The sequence below is a fragment of the Leguminivora glycinivorella genome, chromosome 3, assembly GCF_023078275.1.
Source record: "Leguminivora glycinivorella isolate SPB_JAAS2020 chromosome 3, LegGlyc_1.1, whole genome shotgun sequence".
Lineage (NCBI taxonomy): Eukaryota > Metazoa > Arthropoda > Insecta > Lepidoptera > Tortricidae > Leguminivora > Leguminivora glycinivorella.
This window is the reverse complement of record NC_062973.1, coordinates 10,722,513-10,743,439: the sequence shown is the minus strand read 5'-3', so window position 1 is coordinate 10,743,439 and position 20,927 is coordinate 10,722,513. Positions and strand designations below refer to the sequence as shown.

The following is a 20,927-nucleotide window of genomic DNA, read 5'->3' as shown; positions in this document are numbered from 1 at the left end:
TAAATTATAATTTATAATACATTATGTATCCAATTTGATGCACACAAAACTAAATATAGTGCATTATTTGGTGACATAAAAACACTTTGTGCAACAAAAATATTTCTCCGGTAGGTATTTAACAAGTTGACTAGATATAATTTGATTTACGAAAACCCGGGTAGGCGCCGTTACAAATGCTCCAACCAAATATGTTATCTAGGGTAAAATATGGGTATTTTTAAATAGCATTATCCTATTGAGGTTAAGTAAATAATTGAACTTTTAGATAGATGTAACCTATTTGATACAGTAAACGGCGATAAAGAATGCACATCGGTCTTTGGAAAGAGACAATTAAGACGCTGACAGCACCCAATGGCCTTGACGCTAGCGTACACTGTCTAATCGTATGGGAGTAAGTGAGAGCGCGATGTCACTAAAAGAGGGCGGATAGGTACGAAAAGTGCGGAAAAATATTAAAATTAAATAGAAAGATGCATTATTTGTGCAAAATGTTTCGTTAGTATTTTAGATATGTATATATTTGTTATTATAATATTAACTAAAGACAACTAAGTGAATAATTGAACGACACAACCGTTTAATGACGAACTCGAGACCAATCTTTGCAATTTTTTTCTATCGAGCCGATTTCATTAAATCGTGTATCGAGTACGGCTATGTTCTTTGAAATATAATGAATAATAACATATAATTTACTTGCCTTGCTAAGACTAATAATTTGTCTTAAAAAACTGCGCAAGTAACATCAATTTTACGCAATTGGCAAGAAAGAGACAACGCTCCACGAAGACGAAAAACCGATGTGCAATCATTATCGCCGGGTGTACCTATTTTTTAATCCAGTACATTACTGATAATACTACATATATTCCTGCGTCTAGAATCACTCGAAACATTTTGTATCTCTCACTTTTCCATATGAGTGATATCAGTGCGACAGTGATAGTTGCGTTTCATACGCAGCGATGAATTGGCAGGTTGGTGGACTGGCTTTAATTAAACAAAAAGAAATGGGTGTTATTAGTTCAGAAGGCAAACTCTTGATCGTTTCTAGTTTAGTGTTATTCATAAAGACCGAGTAAAACTTCAATGCTTTATTCAACCATAGCTGTAGTACCATATTCAAGTGTTTTCCCTGGCTATGCCCGTATTAACCTGCCAAGATATCGTTATTTTTTTGTACTATAAAATCAAAATCAGTCTCTCTCACTGTTAGACCCAATATTGTTTATAACTAAACTAAAAATAGGTTTCTTATTTAAAATTTAGAAACTTAATTGTTTACGATAATGGTGTCTTTGGCACTTAGGACCAAAATGATTATGAAATATTAGGAATGTATAAAATCACAGATAATAAATCTGAAAGTCCACTGCGACGCACAGGTAAACTACATTGACTTTTAAGGGGATTTTTTTTTATATTTGGCCCATCACACATTCAAACGAATCCAAATTACGCATATAGAAACTGAACTCATTAAAAATTGGGACAGCGTAACTTTGTCCATCAAAGAAGTTAAGCAACTGTGTAAGGTATCTTTTTCCTTGACTTCAACATAAATGAACAGTCAAGTGTAAAAATATGGGTGCGTACAACTTATCAAAAATATGTCCCATAGCACTTTATGTCGGCGGAATAAGGTCTCGGTACATATTTTTGAGCGGATAAAATCGATACGTATTTTTGCACTTGACTGAACGTGAATAAATCCGAAGAAGTTCGGATGAAGCTTCGGAATTATTTAGCCATTTACCTTCTTTTAAACGTCTTGATTGGTCTTACGATTGCTTATCCATAAGTAACGCGTAACCTGTAGGTATTTCACTAAATCTCATGGGTATCTCTTGTGAAATCGCGTTGAATGTGCGACTGCCCTTACACGTCTACCAAGCTTTGTGCAACATTCTAGTACCTAGCTTCCACAGTGTGCGTCGCAGTGAACCCACCTTAAGTCTAGCAGGAGCAAGGCTTGCTTTCCTGCTTGGCCTGCAATCTCTGCAGGGACTGCCGCCGCCGCCCTGACGCACACAGCATAGCGTACTCCACTGACGACTCCATTCTGAAATATACAATTGCATACAATATAAACCTCATTGAAACGACAAAGATTACCGCTGGTTAGATAAGAATGAGGCTCAAAATTCAAGAAGTTCTTACAACCGTACACGGTCGCAGTCCTATAATTATTCTATGGCAAAAACAACTTGTTTTTAACAGCTGGAAGACGATTATGTACTTATGTGAATAACGGAATTCATCAATAACCTAACCACAAAATCAAAATTTTGAAAAAACCCCCGACCGCGACATAGTGGACCGATTTTCATGAAACATGGCTAAGAACACGCGACTAACTCAGCTTTCAGACAAAAAAAACTAAATCTAAATCGGTTCATCCGTTCGGGAGCTACGATGCCACAGACAGACACACACACAGACAGACAGACAAACAGACAGACAGAGAGACGGACAGACATGTCAAACTTATAACACCCCGTCGTTTTGTGCGTGGGGGGTTAAAAATAAAAGGATCAAGTAAAAGTTGTAAATAAGTAGCTACATATGTAATATTTTATTTATTATTTACCAAACACTTGTCTGTTTAATAATGGTCACTTTCCTAACAGCAACAGTGTGTTCAAAACGAAGGACATTCATTATTAATTATCTTATCAAAATATTACTTTTCCAGATTGCGCTGCTGACTTGCTGAGTCATTTCGAAAATTCATAAACTGTTCTTAGAAATTGGTTAATATCTATCCTTCCTAAAAATATACTTGATCTAATATAATTAAAAAACATGATAACACTTTGGAAAAAGGTTGGTTCAAGTAGGTAGCAGTGGTGGCTGGTGAAAATTTCTGCTAGGCAACACTGAGCAAAAAGAAACCTACCTTTACATTAGGTACTTTACTAGTAATCAATTTTAGGCAAGCCTGTGGGAATCGGCTTGTATGGATCAGCTGCTTCTAGTCAGTAGAATGTTTGTCCTTCGCTTGGCTCGTGTTGGCACACGGTCGTGCGTACCGTAGGTACTCCCAGAGTCCAGACACGTAGCTAAGGGCTGGTTTTTCAATCGCCAGATAAATAATATCTGTCAGATAAATGTTAGCTGTCATTGTCATTTATACATGTGATGAAAAGGATAGTTAGGTTATCCCTTCACATCCTTCATAAAAAAAAAAAATACCGAACATTCTCCTCACGTGTGAAAGTCAACGCTACGGTAACACCAAGCCAACACTGACATTGGCAAATTCACCCTGTGCAAATTGGCAGGGAGTAAAAGCCAAAGCAAAAAAAAAAAAAAAAAAAGGATAGTGATAACTTTATCTGGTAGATATATTTATCTGGCGACTGAAAAACCGGCCCTAAATAAAATGTTTTAGGATAAATCCTCCAGTGATTGCTTGCTTCTTGGACCTCTAATATCGGATGTTCAGTAGGTGGAACCACGGTGAACAACATTAGTTATGCGGACGATATGGTGCTGCTGTGTCCGTCAGTCAGTGCGCTAGTGAAGCTTTTGGAGATCTGTGAGGAGTATGCAGTCGCACATGGTCTGAGATACAACACAAGTAAGAGCGAGCTACTAGTTTTTAAAGCAGGCAACAAGGCCTTTGATGAACTACCACCAGTCAGCCTGTGTGGTACCGCTCTTAAAAGGGTGACGCGTTTTAAGTATCTCGGACACTGGGTGACTGATACTCTTCAGGACGACACAGATATAGAGAGGGAACGCAGGGCATTGGCGGTACGTTGTAATATGCTGTCCCGCAGGTTTGCGCGGTGTAATGGGAATGTCAAAATAACGCTATTTAAAGCATTTTGCCAATCCTTTTACACGTGTAGCCTGTGGACAAATTATACTAAAAAGGCCCTCAGTGCCCTGCGTATCCAGTATAACAATGGGTTCAGGATGCTGATTTTTTCCGAAATAAAATTATTGAATTGAATTGAATTGAATAAATGTTGCACTCACCTAATCATAACTTTGTCTAGCAGTATCTCAATGGCCCGATCTATGTTCTGCCCGGACTTAGCGCTGGTCTCTAAATAAGGCAAGTTGTAGTTCTTGGCGAACTCTCTTGCTCTGTTCTGGTTGACCAGGCGTTTCTCTTGGAGATCGCATTTGTGCCCGCAGAGGACGATGTCTGGGTCGTCGCTCAAACTGTGTGTCTGGAAATGGACAAATATTATTAATATTTGTTGTTGACGACCGGTCTGGCTCAGTCGCTAGTGACCCTGCCTGCTGAGCCGCGGTCCTGGGTTCGAATCCCGGTAAGGGCATTTATTTGTGTGATGAACACAGATATTTGTTCCTGAGTCATGGATGTTTTCTATGTATATAAGTATGTATTCTTATTTCGATTATTTTTCGGTTTCTTTAATTTAATCTATTCAATGTTGAGATTTAGGATCTCGTCACACATGTCAATGGGGATTTAAACATAGAAATATAAAAGAAATAAGCCTTATGTAACTTATATCTATGCAATAACATCAAAGAAGATGTTGTTGCATGGTATTGGCGTCAGCCAAAGACATATGTAACTCCGTATAGACAGCTACAGTCTAAGGAAAAAACGTACCTCAGAACCATATTATAGAAATAGGTATGGTAGCCTAGATGGCGTTCAACCTTGGGGGGACGCTCGACTAGATGGCGCTTATATTAATATTTGACATTTTAACACATACCAAGCTAAGAATATGGGCCAAATTATCAAAACTGAGGTTTATAAGTTTTAAGCTTGTGTCGAGAGATGCAGTCTACGCACTGTGATTACATATTTTACTTTGACAGTAACTCTCTACAATACTTGATCCTCTTTGGTGTCGGCTAACCAGTGGACCTAGCAGGCGTATCACATTGGTGCGCCCTTATCACACCATCTCTAAATGCGAAAAGGATGCACTACCGCAATAGGCTATATCACACTAGCATGATAGGCTCTCAGAGCTGAAACATATCATCTATATGAAAAACCCATATCATTCTATGAACTTTACCTTCAACTGCTCAATCCAGTTCCTGACCTCAAGAAAAGAGGCCTCATTAGTCAAATCAAAGAGAAGCAGGAAACCCATTGCATCTCGGTAAAAGGCTGTTGTTAGGCTCCGGAATCTGAAAGTGATTGTTACAAATAATTGAATGTTGAGTTATCACACAAATTAGGATCTTTGTCCTAGTTTGTGTGCACACACAGAATAAAAAATAATTAAATTTGTAGATATCATTTTTGTATAGCCTCGACCTGCCCACCATATACAGTTTGAGCCATTGAAATTTAAACCACATTACTAAATAAATAGGGTAAATCTTCCTTTGCATCCCGATTTAGATAACACATTTATAAAGATAATTGATAATTTCCAAAAATTGGAATATGTCCTTTATAAATCACATTGGGCAGGACGAGGATATATAGACATACAAACTAGCACTGAGTGGAAACTAGCACATTAACTCTAATTATGTTGATGCAAAATATAGATAAACTATAATATTGATATTAACAAACATTATGGATGTATTGTTGATGGAAATGAATTATTATGTTAAATAAAGTACTTACCAAATCACTGTGTTATTTTTTGAACATGCTACACACCAGATAGCTTATAAATGCGGACAATGGAAAATGAGTGAACAAGAAGAATTAATAAGGCAGGCTATACACTGTTGTCTGTTACCAAATCACTGGAGAACCACCAAATGACACTCATTCTTAACTCACTTATAATTTACTTTATTTAAGCCCAAAGTAAAACTAAATGTCTGTCACTGTACAAAAATGCCATAAACATTCTTCTGTATGTGGACAAAGTTTATGATCATATTTCTACAGTTAGTTTAATCACTCGGGTATTCAGAATGATACTAAAACAGAAGCTAAAGCCTGTGCATTATGGCATTATGATAGTCATGACCTAAATACTGGGTAAATTCAATACAGCTGATGAAAACAATTCTTGTAATTTTTTTTTAATGAAAATGACACAACATTTACTATTTATGACAAACTAACATCCATGCAGGGGTAAGCAGATGTAAATGAAAAAAAAAAAAAACAGAATTTATGGCCACTGTGTGACTAAATTTTGTTAAGTTCTTATTATAATCTCACATACCTCTCTTGTCCTGCGGTGTCCCATAGTTGTAAATGTATTCTGTGTTGCCTTCCATTCTGTTGATAAATCTGTAATATCAACAGGTAATTTCAGCATTTACATTTACAATATCTAATCACTGTTTTGATCAAAATACTGAAATGTAGGAGTTCACAATGTATTTCCTGTTACATGTAACGAATTAATCGTTATTCCAGCTAATATTATAAATGCAAAATATTGATTTTTCTGTTTGTATTTTTATAACTCTTTAACCGCGAAAGTGAATCATGAAAGTAACACTTACCACGGACTTTTCTCGAAAATCTATACCAACTGTGGAGATAAACTGAGTGTGAAAAACACCGTCAGTATATTTATACAGAAAACTAGTTTTTCCAACTCCTGAATCGCCAACGCACAGTAGTTTTATAAGATAATCGTAATCCATAATTGAATCAATTTCCGGTACCAAATGTAAAATACAGGCTTTATATGCGCCACTAAATTTGATTCATAATATTTGTTACCAAATTACGGGAGAATTTGTACGTTTTAAATTCAGCGAAATTGTAAAAACTAAAAAACTTAAAAACACAACACACCCAATTTCGTTGCAAAAACTGTCATAATGACAGTATTGACAGTTGTATTGTACTTTCTATAATATCATCCACAGCTTACCGTACCAGACCGCGACATTCGGTTGTTTACAACCGCACACTAATGGCTAGCCGAATCAAATCGCGAAAATGCTCCTCCCACGTACACGTTTATTATAAACGGTGAATTCGATTCCACTCGTTGCCAATGGAGGCAATTTAATAGTAAAATATGTAGAAGACGAATTAATGAGATTCGACTCGACGAGCCTAGTGGACGACAGCCCATGAAGAATAGAGGTAAGGAGGAAAATCTGTCGAAGTAGAATAGTCGCAAAAATGACCGGTTGAGGGCTGAAAATCGAAGTTACAAGTTACAAATCTCTCCGCTAAGAGCGCATAAGAGGTGTCCCTCAAGGACGTTAGACGTTATTAAAACTGTAGACTAATTTCGTAAAGATGAGCAAGTAGAGACGTAGCCCCGTGGTAGTACGCTGGCTTCGTGTGCAGATGATATCAGTTTCGATCCTGGACATCGGTCTTTTTTTTGTCTGTTTTACTTGTGTTTAGTTATTGTTTTATTTATATAAATGTTTTTAAGGGATAACTTAAGCCCTTTTACATTGTTTGCTCATCTTAGGTAATGTTGTAAATCTTGCGAATGATATATCCTTTATTTTTGCATAAGTTTTATTTTGTCCTGTGGTCCTGACTCTAGCAAGTGCGGGTAGTTCGAAAAACTCGTACAGCTAGAAGATGTTGATACAACTCCCAGCCAGTCTACCCGTGACCACGGACGTAATGTCATGTCCGAAACGTCGGGTTAAATATAAAACGTAAGTTTTACGCGATTAAGTCCCGTTTTAATTTAATAATATGAGTGAAGATCGTGTTAGTTTAAATCAATATATTATTAGGTTAAATTGTGGCGTAGGCGAGAGGCTGGCAACCTGTCACTGCAATGTCACAGTTTCGTTTTCTTTTAACCCCTTATTTGCCAAGAGTGGCACTGAAGCTTTAGATAGTTTCATGTGCTCTGCCTACCCCTTTATGGGATACAGGCGTGATTGTATGTATGTATGTATTAGATATTAGTAAGACTAAGTGCTACCACCATAACAATTGGGAGAAATATTGAATATTTTATTCCTGGGATCACTATGTTAAAAACCAATCACTACATGCGCATTGCAAGGGGTCATGTATTTCTAAGGAAGTTAATAGGCATTGACCCGGGACCTCTTGCGTCGTAGGCGGGGTTACTACCGAGAAGGCTAGAGATTGTAACCCTTACGCACCTCCGATTGCAGCGCCACCTAAAGCATTATATGTGCACTTCTTAAACATAAAGATACTCCTACTCAAAGTATTAGTCTCTAAAACCGACAACGAAGTTCTTAAAGATTATTACAAAAGATACGAAAAAATCCTAAAAAAATCTATACGAATCTCAAAGAAACTCCAAAACATAAAGAAAATATCAAACTCTGAAAACAAAATAAAAGGCATGTGGCAAGTTATAAAAGAAAACACGAATAAATTACCAATCAAAAAATATGAAAACCTATCACTAACGGTTTCAAGTAAACTCACTGATGATCCAAAAACTGTCGCAAATTCATTTAATAACTATTTTGCATCTCAGAGTAATCAACTACCCTCCCAGCCTTACAATCAAATCCAAACATCTCACAGTTACCCTCCAATTAATTCAACTACAAATTCATTTTACATACGCCCCGTTAGCGAAAGTGAAATATATAAAATATTATTTAACTTAAAAAATAAAAATAGCTATGGTTATGATGAACTGCCACCGAGCCTTATCAAACAATGCGCAAAAGAGCTGACCATCCCTTTAACTTATATTATAAACCAATCCATAAGTACAGGTATTGTACCAGACCTTCTTAAAATATCCGTCATAAAACCTATCCACAAAAAAGGAGACACCAGCAATCCTTCTCATTATCGACCAATAGCCCTATTACCGACTTTTGCTAAAGTGCTAGAGACAACAATGTCACATAGGCTTTACTCGTTCTGCGAGAAATTCAACATTTTAAATGAAAATCAAAATGGATTCCGTAAGAACAGATCTACCACTTTAGCTCTATATAAATATATCCAAGAAATACTCAACATCATAGACAATAAAAACTACGCAATCGGGATCTTATTAGACTTAAGCAAAGCCTACGACAAAGTAAATTATAAGATTCTTTTAGACAAACTGTACAATATAGGAGTAAGGGGTATAGCTCATACATGGTTTAAATCATATTTATCAAAACGCAAACAACACGTCCAAATAGAATACCATAATCAAAAAAATAAGATGATAGAGCAAGTAAAATCAAAACCCGTAATTATGTCAGGATCTATCCCACAAGGCAGTGTGCTCGGGTGCCTCTTATTCCTAATTTACATCAACGATCTTCCCAAAGTAATAAACCATAGCAGTATCCTATTCGCAGATGACATTTCCATAGTTTTTCCATACTCTGCACATGAAAAAAATTTAGAGACGCTTTTGGACGACACCCTCATTAAAGTCGTTGATTGGTTAAATTTCCATAACCTTGAATTAAACATAGGAAAAACAAAAATTATGCAATTTAAGCCGCACCAAAAACGTAGCTTAACCATCAACTATGAATACAATAATCAAATCCTGTACTGTGTAAATTCCTCTTATCTGCTGGGCCTTGAAATAGACACAAACGTAAACTGGAAACTCCATATCCAAAAGATTACATCTAAACTGTCCTCTTTTACATACGCTCTGAGAGAAGTAAAAAAACATGCAGATTTTAAAACTGCTTTATCTGCATACTATGCTTTTGCGCACTCCTGGCTCCGATACGGCATAGTTTTGTGGGGCAACAGCACAAGCATTCACGATCTTTTTATCTTACAAAAGAGATGCATAAAAATCCTAACCAATTTAAAACAAACAGATAGCTGCAGACCCCATTTCCTCAAACTTAACATACTAACACTGACCTCTCTATACATACTCGAAATATGTAAATTTAAAAGGAAAAATAATAATTTGTTTCCAGTACCAAAAGATCCGAGCATCTCACATCTACGCCCTAGAAATAATATTCCCGTCCCATTTTCAAATTTAAACATCCATAGCTCCAGTCCATATATTATGTGCATTAAGATCTACAATAAACTTCCCATAGAAATAAAAAATGAAAAATTGGACAAAGTATTCACCAAAAAACTAACTAAATATTTATTAGAAAACACCTTTTATAATATGCAAGAGTTTTTTGAAAGTTAAACTACATTAAATTTAAAAGAGATCTCATAAATATTACTGTAACTTATATAGTTATAAATAAAGATATATCTAGTAATAAGACTAATAAGTTTACTAATTAGAATTTAGATAGTAAGCTAGCAATAAGGATACAAATTTGCAGTGCCCTTACAGGGTTCATAGATGTTCACAAAATAAATACTGTAATAACTTTATGTACCTATGAATTTGCAATAAATTACTGATTACTGATTACTGATTACCTCTATTCTTCATGCTTTAAGTGTCAACTTGACAGTTTACTGCAACATGATTGCATTGATTGCATTCAGTAACGACAGTAAAGTAACTTAAGTTTATCAAAGCTTTCGTTGGAAATAAATTACAAATTGTATATTTACAGTGTAAAACTTTATTTTATTATTTTGTAAGTCATATGTTTTTATAAATAGTATTGTTGGACATCTCTACATAACTTTCTAAAGTCCAAGTTTGGCTGACTTCAACAAAGTTGGATTGATTCAGAATGTGTATAGTTGATAAAGTCATTTGATTTTTTGAAGTTTGTTTTGGTTATTATCATTACACCACTTTAATTTAAATTCTTTGTTGTTTTTAGATAAAGCGTTGCAATAATGACAGAATTATCAAAGAAGGAATCTCCGAATACTGCATGTAGTGTTGATGTCAACGTAGAATATTGGTATTCAATTTATTACTATAATTTTCACTAATCAACATAGCACCAAAAAGCAACGAAATATATATTTAAATAAATGCTTGTTTTATTTCAGCGGTGTCTGCGATTATGGAGGACACTGCCTCGCACTCGCTCAGACTATTCGAAAAAGTACTCCAAATGCTACAGTGTCTTGCAAACGAGGACGACAAGGTTTGTATTTAAACCACATATTTATGTAATCACTAGCGTTTCTCTCTCCATCCCTTCAACTATCTCCACCTAAAAAAATCACGTCAATTCGTCGCTCCGTTTTGCCGTGAAAGACGGACAAACAAACAGACACACACACTTTCCCATTTATAATATTAGTATGGATTATCTCCAGGCACAACGCACACTTTCTGACAACACTAATTTACTACTCATTTCACTATGTTTATAGTTTTTCTAAAATAAAATTTATTCTTTCTGTCCTTAGGGATTTTATTTCCAAAATCGAATGTTAATGTTATAATAGTACATTAAGATACAAGTGCTGAAAATACATTCACGCTGCAAAGTGAGTTGCTTAACTTGAATAACTGGGTAAACAAAATTCAGACCAGATTTTGACATTTGGGAAAGGTAATAGAAATGTATTCCATGAACAGATTCTCATGAGCACAGCGTTTTAAATGTATGTTAAAGTACTTTTCCTATTTTCCAGGTAGTTTTGAGGTAGTGATAAATGATAAATTGGTCTATTCTAAACTCCAAACTATGGCTTTACCTGATTACAATGAAGTTTCTCAAGTAGTGACCGATGTATCAAATGGAAACGCACCCAGGGAGATAAAAGGACAACAACCAATCAACTGTGTAATATCATAACATTTATTTATAAAATACATAATGTATATTTAGCTATGACTTTGAAAATCCCTGTAACAAACTAGTCTTAAATGCATCTGATATAATTATAAGGCAAGTTCAAATTTGGGAATGATTTTCATTTTGCTATGTATTATCCAAAAATCCATGCATAGTAATGGCAGTCCAAATATTTAATAAGTAATACTTTATGAAATACATAGGAACTTATATTTGACCCTGTAAAAAAATACATACACTGAAAATTTTCCAAAGCAAAATGGCATAGAGAAATAAGTAATGGAAGAGTTGTAAAAAAGTTTAACTCCATACAGTAAATGCGTTAGGTTATTTGTATAGGCATAGTTAAGTGACGTCTAGCGACAATCACGCGTCAACTAGCGTAATTTATCAGTACTGCTACTTGTCAATAGATGTCGCGATGAACGAAAAGTCTAATGCTCACCAATTTTTTAGCTAATATTACAGTAGTATTAATCAGTATTCTGTTTTCAATTCCTTCTGCTTGTAATATAAGTTGTAAATTGTTCTAATATTAAATTCTTGGCAGATGAGACACAGTTGCCATCTAGTATCGAGTAGTGGTACTGATAATTCACTTAACTATGCCTATACAATTTACCCGCATTTACTGATGTATGGAGTTACCACTCTTCCCTTACTTATTCCTCTATGGCAATGGTGACTTACAGCCTGGCAAAAAGAGAATAAAAAATGATAGGGGCGCCACCGTCTATGTAAATCGTTTTGCATGTGGCAACTATTTTGACACTTCAATGAGAACAGTTATGTGTTGCTATGTTAAAAAAATGTAGTCCCATACTCTTTTCTGCAAAGCGGTAAAATGTAACTTCAAGGAAAATTAATTTTATTTATGAATATAAAAAATAATATATCCCATTTGACTATCTACAATACAATATTTTTGTATTACTTATTATGAAATAGAAAGACCAAAATAACGATAGCTACTCGACTTGTACAATATATGTGCAAAACAATAATACATACAGTCTTATCAAATGCTCTTTACCTACTATGATAGATTAGTACATTACGATACAAGTGCGTAAAAAAAGGAAGTTCGAAACGAGTGGCGATAAATTAAAACACGACCGAAGGGAGTGTTTTAAATCGACACGAGTTACGAATTTCCTTTTCGCACGAGTATCGTACGACGTTTTTCAGTACAGATGAGCTTCCGAAGTTTCGACCTGTTATAGTATGAACCACTTCTCGCACTAGTGCGTAAAAAAACGACCATCTGTACTGAAAAATATTTATAGGACAGGCTTTGTGTTTTATCCCTCTTTTATAGGTTACTATAAATTCTAATAATAAAAAATACTATTATTTCTATGAGGTGCAACAATGTAACAATTAATTAATATATTTCAGTTAAAGTTAAAACTAATTAATTACTATGCCTACTATGAGCCATTATGCACTGTCAACTGTGACTTTCTACTATTTATATAAACATATTCATACTAAATACGGTTACGGGCCATCTGGACAACTGGCAACATGTTACTAACACAGTGGCAACATACAACTTTAAGCAAATTTTGGTAACCACTAGAAATATTGGAAGCCAACTAGTACACAGTGCTTAATGGCTATATTGAATTCCCATAGCTACTATAAAAATCTAACTACATACTTAAATTCAATAAAAATACTATAGTGCAACAAAAGTAGGTCACTTCGTATAATATTCGTGTGACCTGTTTTCAGTGCTCTACAGTTTCTAGTGGAGACCAGATATTTTTATCACCAGTGAACTAAAGTGTACACCACACAATCATTTATAAATTTAGTATTTCTAAGTTCTCCATGTAATTTCATAGTTATTTCACCTGCTTATATTATCATCATTAATGATTGGTTTGACAGGTGATTTAGTTTTCAGTATGCTTTCTATAGACCCGTCAGCTGCACCAATATACGTTAAATAGATTCCGAATCGCAGTTTCCCGCTAAATTGTTCTGAGATTGTTCTAAGGGGCTCCACAGTCTTTTCGCCGGTTGACTGGTCTATACAGACCATTTGGCAGCGGTTGCATTGTCCTTCCACCTATAACAAAAGTATTTAATTAAAAAACTGCTGTGTGTATAAACTGGTAATTGCACTTCTTCGGCCCCCCTACAACGAATACCACAATTCACAAGTTTTATGCATGCTTATGTTTTTACTCCGATCGAGGCTTCATGAGACGGATAGGATAGAGAAAGATGCCTGTCATCAGCGGCGATGAAGATGATCTCTGTTTTGGGATTGCACCTTTTCAACATTTCTCTCACAAGCTCTCTAAAAGTTTCTAAAGAAGGTCGCATGAGACATCATTGAAGTTATCAAATCACGACCGCAATTGAATACGGAGTCGTTTTTCCCTTGACTTTTTGTTGATCCAATACCTACAAAAAATTCTTACCTTAAATTCCTGTTTCCCAATAAACACTCGCTGCCACTCTCTCTCAACTAGCTCTTCATCCATATCTATGATCAAATTCCCTCTAAACCGATCAGTCAAATGATCCACATCATCAGTGAAAAACGGATCGTCAATTTTTCCCTTTAACCATCTAACTGTTGCTTTATTTATAAGAAGGAATTGAGCTTGGTTGCTTAGAGAGAGTAACTTAGTTTCCGATTCCCCTTTCTTTTTAAGTTTCCTATCATTTGATTGTCTCACTAGTCGTAAGTAAGAGACTTCCAGAGCTTCTGATATCCAGTCGGCTACTTTGTCCCCACAGTCTATGCCTTGGACGACGTCTGTGCAGACTTTGGAGCTGCAGATCTTGGATTCTTTTAGTTTGCTGTCTGATGTGGGGTATAGAGGTATAGAGATGGGATCCTTGCCTGAAACAGAAATTAAAATACCGTCAGCTAAGTCAGCCATGTTATTATTTTCAGGGTAACTGTAAGAAGGCCTATCACAAGAGTGTATTGATAGCATCTCGCCTGCAAGACAGACTACCCGTCTTTTCTCCGACCGAAAGTATCTTATGTATATAGACATTGAGATACTGTCAAACTAAAATTGTATGAATAGGTGTGCTGAGAGGATTAAATGGAAAGTCAAATGCTTTCAGCTAGAAACGATAATGTAGAATAAAAAAAACCTACTACCGAGAAAGATGTTAAACTAAGACTTACCTTTAAAATTCAATATCAACAATTTCTTCTTCAAGTCTATTACTGGTTTTATCAAGCACATCAGCATATTCTGTTTCTGTGTCAAGCAAACTCCATTGTCTTTCACAACCATCCATTCTCTGTCATATTCGAATCCTTTTGGACCCAATTTCCAATTGCTTGTTACTTTGAATGCACCACAGGATTTAACGGGGAATATATTCATTTCTACTAACTTTATTTTAGACTCCAATTCAGGAGAGTCAGGCACATCACTAGTTTCTAAAAGTTCAATGGGAATTTTCAAAGTGTCTTCTTCATATTGCGTATTATTTACGGTTAAAATGTTGTTAGGGCCGAAACGCTTTGGTTTTCTGTATATATTTTTGAGGTAGCAACGGCATATCATGAGAACTAGTGTGTCAACGTCATTATACGTGTTGTAGTACGCGAAGGAAACTCGAATAGCTCCAGTAGGTTTGCCCTGATGTAAATCTACTTGGTCCCCGCATTTGTGGCCGGCTTTGAACATGTCTTTCAAGTCTTTGTTGGACGCTTTTAAGTGGCGTTGGCAGGCGCCCGAGTTGCAGAAACAGCCAGTTCTCACGTTTATGTTGAAAAGCTCTGCCATATGTTGGAACTGAAAAATATAAGAATGCATGTTAAAAACGTTGACCACCAGCAGAATCAGATATGATCTGTATTCCCGGCCGAATACAATCGGTGTGTTCAAGTCAAGAGTGAATAGGCTACTACTGAACCAGTAAGCTACAACTCCGGCGCTGTCGTCACTTTCCGTCAGGTGCAACTAAGGTCAATCACTGGCCAGTTTATAATTTAAAAAAAGCAAATGTGCCCACCTATAGGTCAATATAGATATTCGTGAATTCTGATAGGTTCACGACCACATGCCACAAGGTAGGCGTTAAGGGATATCGGAAAGCCATGACACGCACTTGTAGTCAATCTGTGTAAGTATGTCGTATTATTTATTTATTTATACATTTCAGAACAACTTTTCATCCCACAGCTACAACGTACTACCTTGTTAACAGACTTATAGTAAACCTTATTGACAAATACATAACGTTCACAATCCATACTAATATTATAAATGCGAAAGTAACTCTGTCTGTCTGTCTGGCTGTTACGCTTTCCCGCTTAAACCACGCAGCCGATTTTGATGAAATTTGGAACAGACAATCTTTAGACCCTGAGACAGAACATAGGCTACTTTTTATTTCGAAAAAAAGGGATGAAGGGGTTGAAAAAGAGGTTGAAAGTTTGTATGGGATTTCTTAATTTTAAAAGATAAAACCATGAAACTTTATATTTTAGCACTTGATAAGAAATCATTAAACATATATTTAAAGTCACATACAGGTCGAACGCGATTAATTAACATTATTTTTACCTTTAAAATAAACATGGTGGGAAATAAACATTAACTAAAAGCGGGTAGATTATAATTATTTGTCTACCCCGAACATTTATATAAATTAATATCGGGTAGTTTTGTGTTGTTTACATCTCCGGTGACATTTTGCTGGGACGTCAGTCTTCCGCGACCACGGCCAGTGCAACCTGGCCGAAACGTTGGGAAAAAAGGTAAAAATAATGTTAATTAATCGCGTTCGACCTGTATGTGACTTTTTCTACTCCCGTGTTGTTATTCGTCATTTACCGTGTCGTGCATAGATCGTTAAAACCCTACATAAAAGATGCCCGCCCCCGGCCGGCGCCCCGCGCACCCACGCATACGATATAGCTCTTACAGCATTGTTAGGTAGCCTTTAAGGGATATAGCGGGCCGCGGGGCTCCGGCCGGGGGCGGGCGGCGGCGCGGGGGAGTGCGAGCGACAGGGTGAGTGCAGAAACATTGCAGAGGACAAGTCAAAATACTTATAGGAAACAGTGCGAATTTCACGAAATACTCTTATATAATATGCTGCTGTTTATTTGACACTGCTGTTATTTGACACTTTTTGCGTAGTACGCGTGATTCCTAGATTCCCACTATGCACGCCGATACCAAACTTCAGAATATAAATATTTCTTATTTACCTTTCCGACATACCATTAACAGTTAATATTTTGAATAGGGTCTCACCTCTGCATATCCAATGAATGTCCCGTCCTCTCTCAATAGGTTGAATGTTACAATAGCTCCTTGTTTCCTTACATCAGTAAACTGGTCATCCATGTACAAGACGGATGCCGGCGCGCCATTTGGATGCTTCAGATTCCTCAGTTGCTCAAACAGGTCTTGGGCCAAAGCAAATGTGTGATATGTTATGGAATCCATTATGTCATTATTTATTACTTTTGGTATTAAATTCTGCATTGTATCAAAACAATGTTTCAAGGCTATTATTGATAAGAAGTTTAGTGTGCCATCTTCAAATCTGTAAAAATATACAGGAACAAATTAGTTATTTATAATTATACATATAATTATACACATAAAATAAATATATTGAATTAGAAAAAAAATACATTGTAACATTAAGGGTATTCCCTCACAAGTGCATTTTAGATTCTGTGAAGCAACACTCTGAAATATGTAGTAGCAGCAACTTTGCTGTTGCCAGGTAATAAGGTCTGCAGTTGTTCATGTTCAAGTGGTCCATATATAGCCAATTTAGAAATACTAGCACATGAGTGCCCGTCCCACTCTTACTAAGTAGTCTAAGTACAGTAAGACAAGGACAGTCAATCTCGTAGTCTATCATATACTTACCCTGCAGGTAGCAAAATGACTTTTCCCCTCACTAGCTCGGAAACACGTGTTTTGTCCTTTAATACCAGCGGGTAAAAACGCATTTTATCCACTAGTGGGTAAAGTAATTTGACCTTGAATAAAGTCAAATTAACTGCTTTAAAATTGATAAAAGTAGGTGAATCTAGTAATAAAGATGATTTACCACCTGTGGAACTACTGGAAGCAGTGATTAACGCACTTTTTGCGTTGTAGTTTCCTCGCTATAGTGAGGAGAAAAGTTTTGTGTTACACTCGGGTGCAAATGTATTTTTCGTGTGTTAAAAAACTCGCAAGTTCAGGATTCTATTTACTCGCTTCGCTCGTGGTTCAACTATAGAATCCTTTGACTTGCTCGTTTTTCAATTCCACACTCGGCGTTAAAATACAACTTTGCCCCCTTGTATAACAAATAACTATTATTTACTAGCCTATTTCATGTGAAGGTCAATAATCTAAAAATAATCTGAGAGGAATTGTTAAAATAATTCCTCTCAGATAGTTTTAACATTTTCAATCAAACAATGCATTATTGACATACCTTTCATGCAGGACTGTCCTTTTCATATGGAAATCTTCAGTACTCAACACAATATCCACTGTGCCTCCACCAAAGTATTGTTTATCATTCAAAACATTTGCACTACTATTCTTTATCAACAGCGCACCTAGCCCAGTTGGGTAGCCAAATATTTTGTAAAAAGATATGCACAAATAATCAGGCTGAATGCTAGACAAATCTAATTTATTTGTTGGCACATACGCTGCAGTATCAAGTAGCACATACCAGTTATTATTTAATGTGCACAGTTGTTTCTTTAAGCACTGATTGAGGCAGCCTTTTTTTATATTGTCAATGCAGTCTATAGGGTATTTGTATCCATTAAAATTACTCTGTGCCGGGTATGCCAGGAGAGTATTGCCCTGATTTTTATTGTGTTTCTTCCAATGATGTTTTGGAGTGTTCAATGCTTCTAAGAAGCTTTCATGTGAAATATGGACTACATCTGTGTTTTTACTCTTTGCTATTTCTCTGAGTCCGAGAACAGATGTATGATTTTCTTGGAGATATACAAATGTACCGCAGTTATTATTGTCATCACTAGCAAATTGGAAGGACTCTGCGGTTAACTTGAGTGACTGGGTGGCGCCAGAAGTAAACACACAAGTGTATTCTGAAGGATCAGTGTTAAAATGTCTCAAAACCATACATCTCACTTGTTCTACGCAGTCTGCTGTATAGTTGTCCGTATGTGTATTCATGTACATATTATTTTGTAAGTCATCATTTATGTGACGCAGAAGGCTTTCTGGGAACAAAGCAGCCCCGGCATTGTCTAGGTAGCATCTCTCTGAAATTAGCATAATAATAAATAGTGTAAGTACAGAGACAAACATTACTTATTTACACAAGTGAATGAGACAAATAAGCAGTCCCAATACATATTGCCTGATAAGAAATTAGATAATGTTTTTTTTTTATTTTATTAATTCAAATGATTTTTTTTTTTCTAAAATCAACAATTCAACTATGACTGTAAATTACTTTTGTAGGGTGGGCAGCTTTAATAGGGGTATTAGGGGTTAAAATTATAAATGTCCATTCCAAGCAGTCCCACTTATATTTTCGTTTTTGTACTCTTTTGAATTATAATAACAAGAAAGATGTCATATATTCGCATGTGCGCAACTTACCTTTTAATCGCGTGAACTCTCCACAAATGTTTTGCATTTGATCGTAAGTAAATACTTTGCTTAACGTCGTCGTCGTCATCTTGGCAGTATTATGGCATTGATTAAAGGGTTCTGTAACAAAATAAAGTCACCTTAACATCACATTCACTTACTACTTTTTTTTTCTTTTATTAATATTTAAACCGACGAAACATACGATCAACAGCTGCTGCGGCTGCGGATTAACTGATGAAACCATTACATATGATTTCTTGTTGTTCTGCAGCCTTGTATTTGTAGCAAACATTAATAACACAAAATTATCTATTATCATATGATATACGGGCACGTTTAAGTAAGCGCGTTTGACATTACATCACTGTCCTTTCCGTGACGTTATGTTGGTCAGTATTTCGAAATGATTCTTCTATTTATGACATAAGGACCATTATCAAATGACTCGATGTTGACAGATAAATATGTAACTTAGCGAAAACAGCACCGAGAATTTGTCGGGCCATACTTCCGTGGTCGGGCCTACCTACCACGCGAGCACTCAAGTTCGCAATATAAGGGGCGGCTCACTCCGCGATTCTATCGCCGCGCTACAAGTACATGCTGGCGGCCGCGAGTTCGCGGCCTAGTCAGGGGTGGCGCGCGTTCTCACGGAACGCACGTTCGCACTTTCTATTGTTACTTTACGTAGCGAGTTTTTATTAAGGTTTATATGCGATGTCCGCATGTGCAATGGCTAATGATGCTTAGTTAAATGACATCATGAATAAATAGGACAATTTTACACATCTACTAATGATTAAGTCCCACGGAAGAGTTTAATAAGTCTTGTGATGTTAGGGATTCAACAAAAATAGGTATATAAATACTGTATATATACCTAAGACTTAATTATGATATAGTATAATGAAATGAAATGAAATGAATGAAATGAAATATTTATTTTCCAAGTAGGCATATTACAATGCGCTTATGAACGTCAAATAAAACTACGCCGGCTCTAACCCTACGCCTCAGCCTCGAGAAGATTTCAGTCCCTTCTCAGTTGGAGGAGGGTATCCACTATGGGACCGGCAAGAAACTCGGCGGGCCACTTCTTTTCAAAACATTACATCTTATAATTAACATGCATTAAAAAAACAAGTTACAATTTAATAAGCGAAAGTATTCATAAAAAAAAAATATTAACACAAGAAATTATACAAAGTACAAAGCTACTATGATTATTAATAAGAGATGTTAGAGATGTATAGTCTCTAAGTGTCAAAGTACATCTAAAAAAATTATACATGAAGAAAAAAAAAACGAATAACTAAAATAACTTTAGAGTTGTAAAAGACTCTTGTTGTCTTAAGCAAAGGAAAAAAAATTATATATATATATTTACTTAATCTACTTTTTTCCTTGGAGATGTATATGGTCTCCAAGAGTCAGAAAGAAAATAAACAAACAAGGACCGAACAGAGTGCCTCAACGTAATCTCATTCAAAATTAATGTTACATAGAATAGCATAGCCCCTATTATAACATTTTATCTGAGTATTAATTCGTTTTAATCTATAGGCAACCCTATCGTCCGACGCTGCGCACGTGCGGCTCGTTTCTTTGTTAGAATTTTGTAGGTATTTATAAAGGCAGCATTTCGTGAACATCAAAGCAGTGGGCCTTCTGTACTTGTACTATTATATATTCTGTGGCAATATGCGGAAGTCCTAGCTCGGACGTCTTTCTCTTCAACGTGTACTCGCGTGTACTATAAGGTATCTTATACTTTTAAACGAGCAATTC

General features: G+C 36.0%; 3 protein-coding genes across 6 annotated transcripts; 1 reads left to right on the top strand and 2 right to left on the bottom strand.

Annotated features, from left to right (window-relative positions):
* Window positions 1-697: 697 nt before the first annotated feature.
* LOC125242553 (ras-related protein Rab-27A) lies at window positions 698-6,735 on the bottom strand. The gene is made up of 5 exons (XM_048151312.1): window positions 6,433-6,735; window positions 6,147-6,214; window positions 5,025-5,139; window positions 3,994-4,190; window positions 698-2,068 (listed from the first exon to the last, which is right to left on the bottom strand). Exons 1-5 carry the CDS (start codon window positions 6,574-6,576, stop codon window positions 1,963-1,965), a joined length of 630 nt encoding a protein of 209 aa, XP_048007269.1. The 5' UTR covers window positions 6,577-6,735; the 3' UTR covers window positions 698-1,962.
* A 3,639-nt stretch (window positions 6,736-10,374) lies between these two features.
* Window positions 10,375-11,655, top strand: LOC125242554 (migration and invasion enhancer 1). Of its 4 annotated transcripts, none has more exons than XM_048151313.1 (4): window positions 10,375-10,428; window positions 10,621-10,704; window positions 10,796-10,893; window positions 11,390-11,655. In XM_048151313.1, exons 2-4 carry the CDS (start codon window positions 10,637-10,639, stop codon window positions 11,551-11,553), a joined length of 330 nt encoding a protein of 109 aa, XP_048007270.1. In that variant the 5' UTR covers window positions 10,375-10,428; window positions 10,621-10,636; the 3' UTR covers window positions 11,554-11,655. The 4 variants fall into 4 exon arrangements, with proteins under 4 accessions (XP_048007270.1, XP_048007273.1, XP_048007274.1 ...); XM_048151316.1 differs by having other exon boundaries at window positions 10,381-10,392; XM_048151317.1 differs by having other exon boundaries at window positions 10,381-10,405.
* Window positions 11,656-11,975: 320 nt separating this feature from the next.
* LOC125242550 (molybdenum cofactor sulfurase) lies at window positions 11,976-19,566 on the bottom strand. The gene is made up of 7 exons (XM_048151308.1): window positions 19,342-19,566; window positions 19,146-19,256; window positions 17,992-18,802; window positions 16,803-17,097; window positions 14,714-15,332; window positions 13,989-14,416; window positions 11,976-13,630 (listed from the first exon to the last, which is right to left on the bottom strand). Exons 2-7 carry the CDS (start codon window positions 19,222-19,224, stop codon window positions 13,409-13,411), a joined length of 2,454 nt encoding a protein of 817 aa, XP_048007265.1. The 5' UTR covers window positions 19,225-19,256; window positions 19,342-19,566; the 3' UTR covers window positions 11,976-13,408.
* Window positions 19,567-20,927: the final 1,361 nt, after the last annotated feature.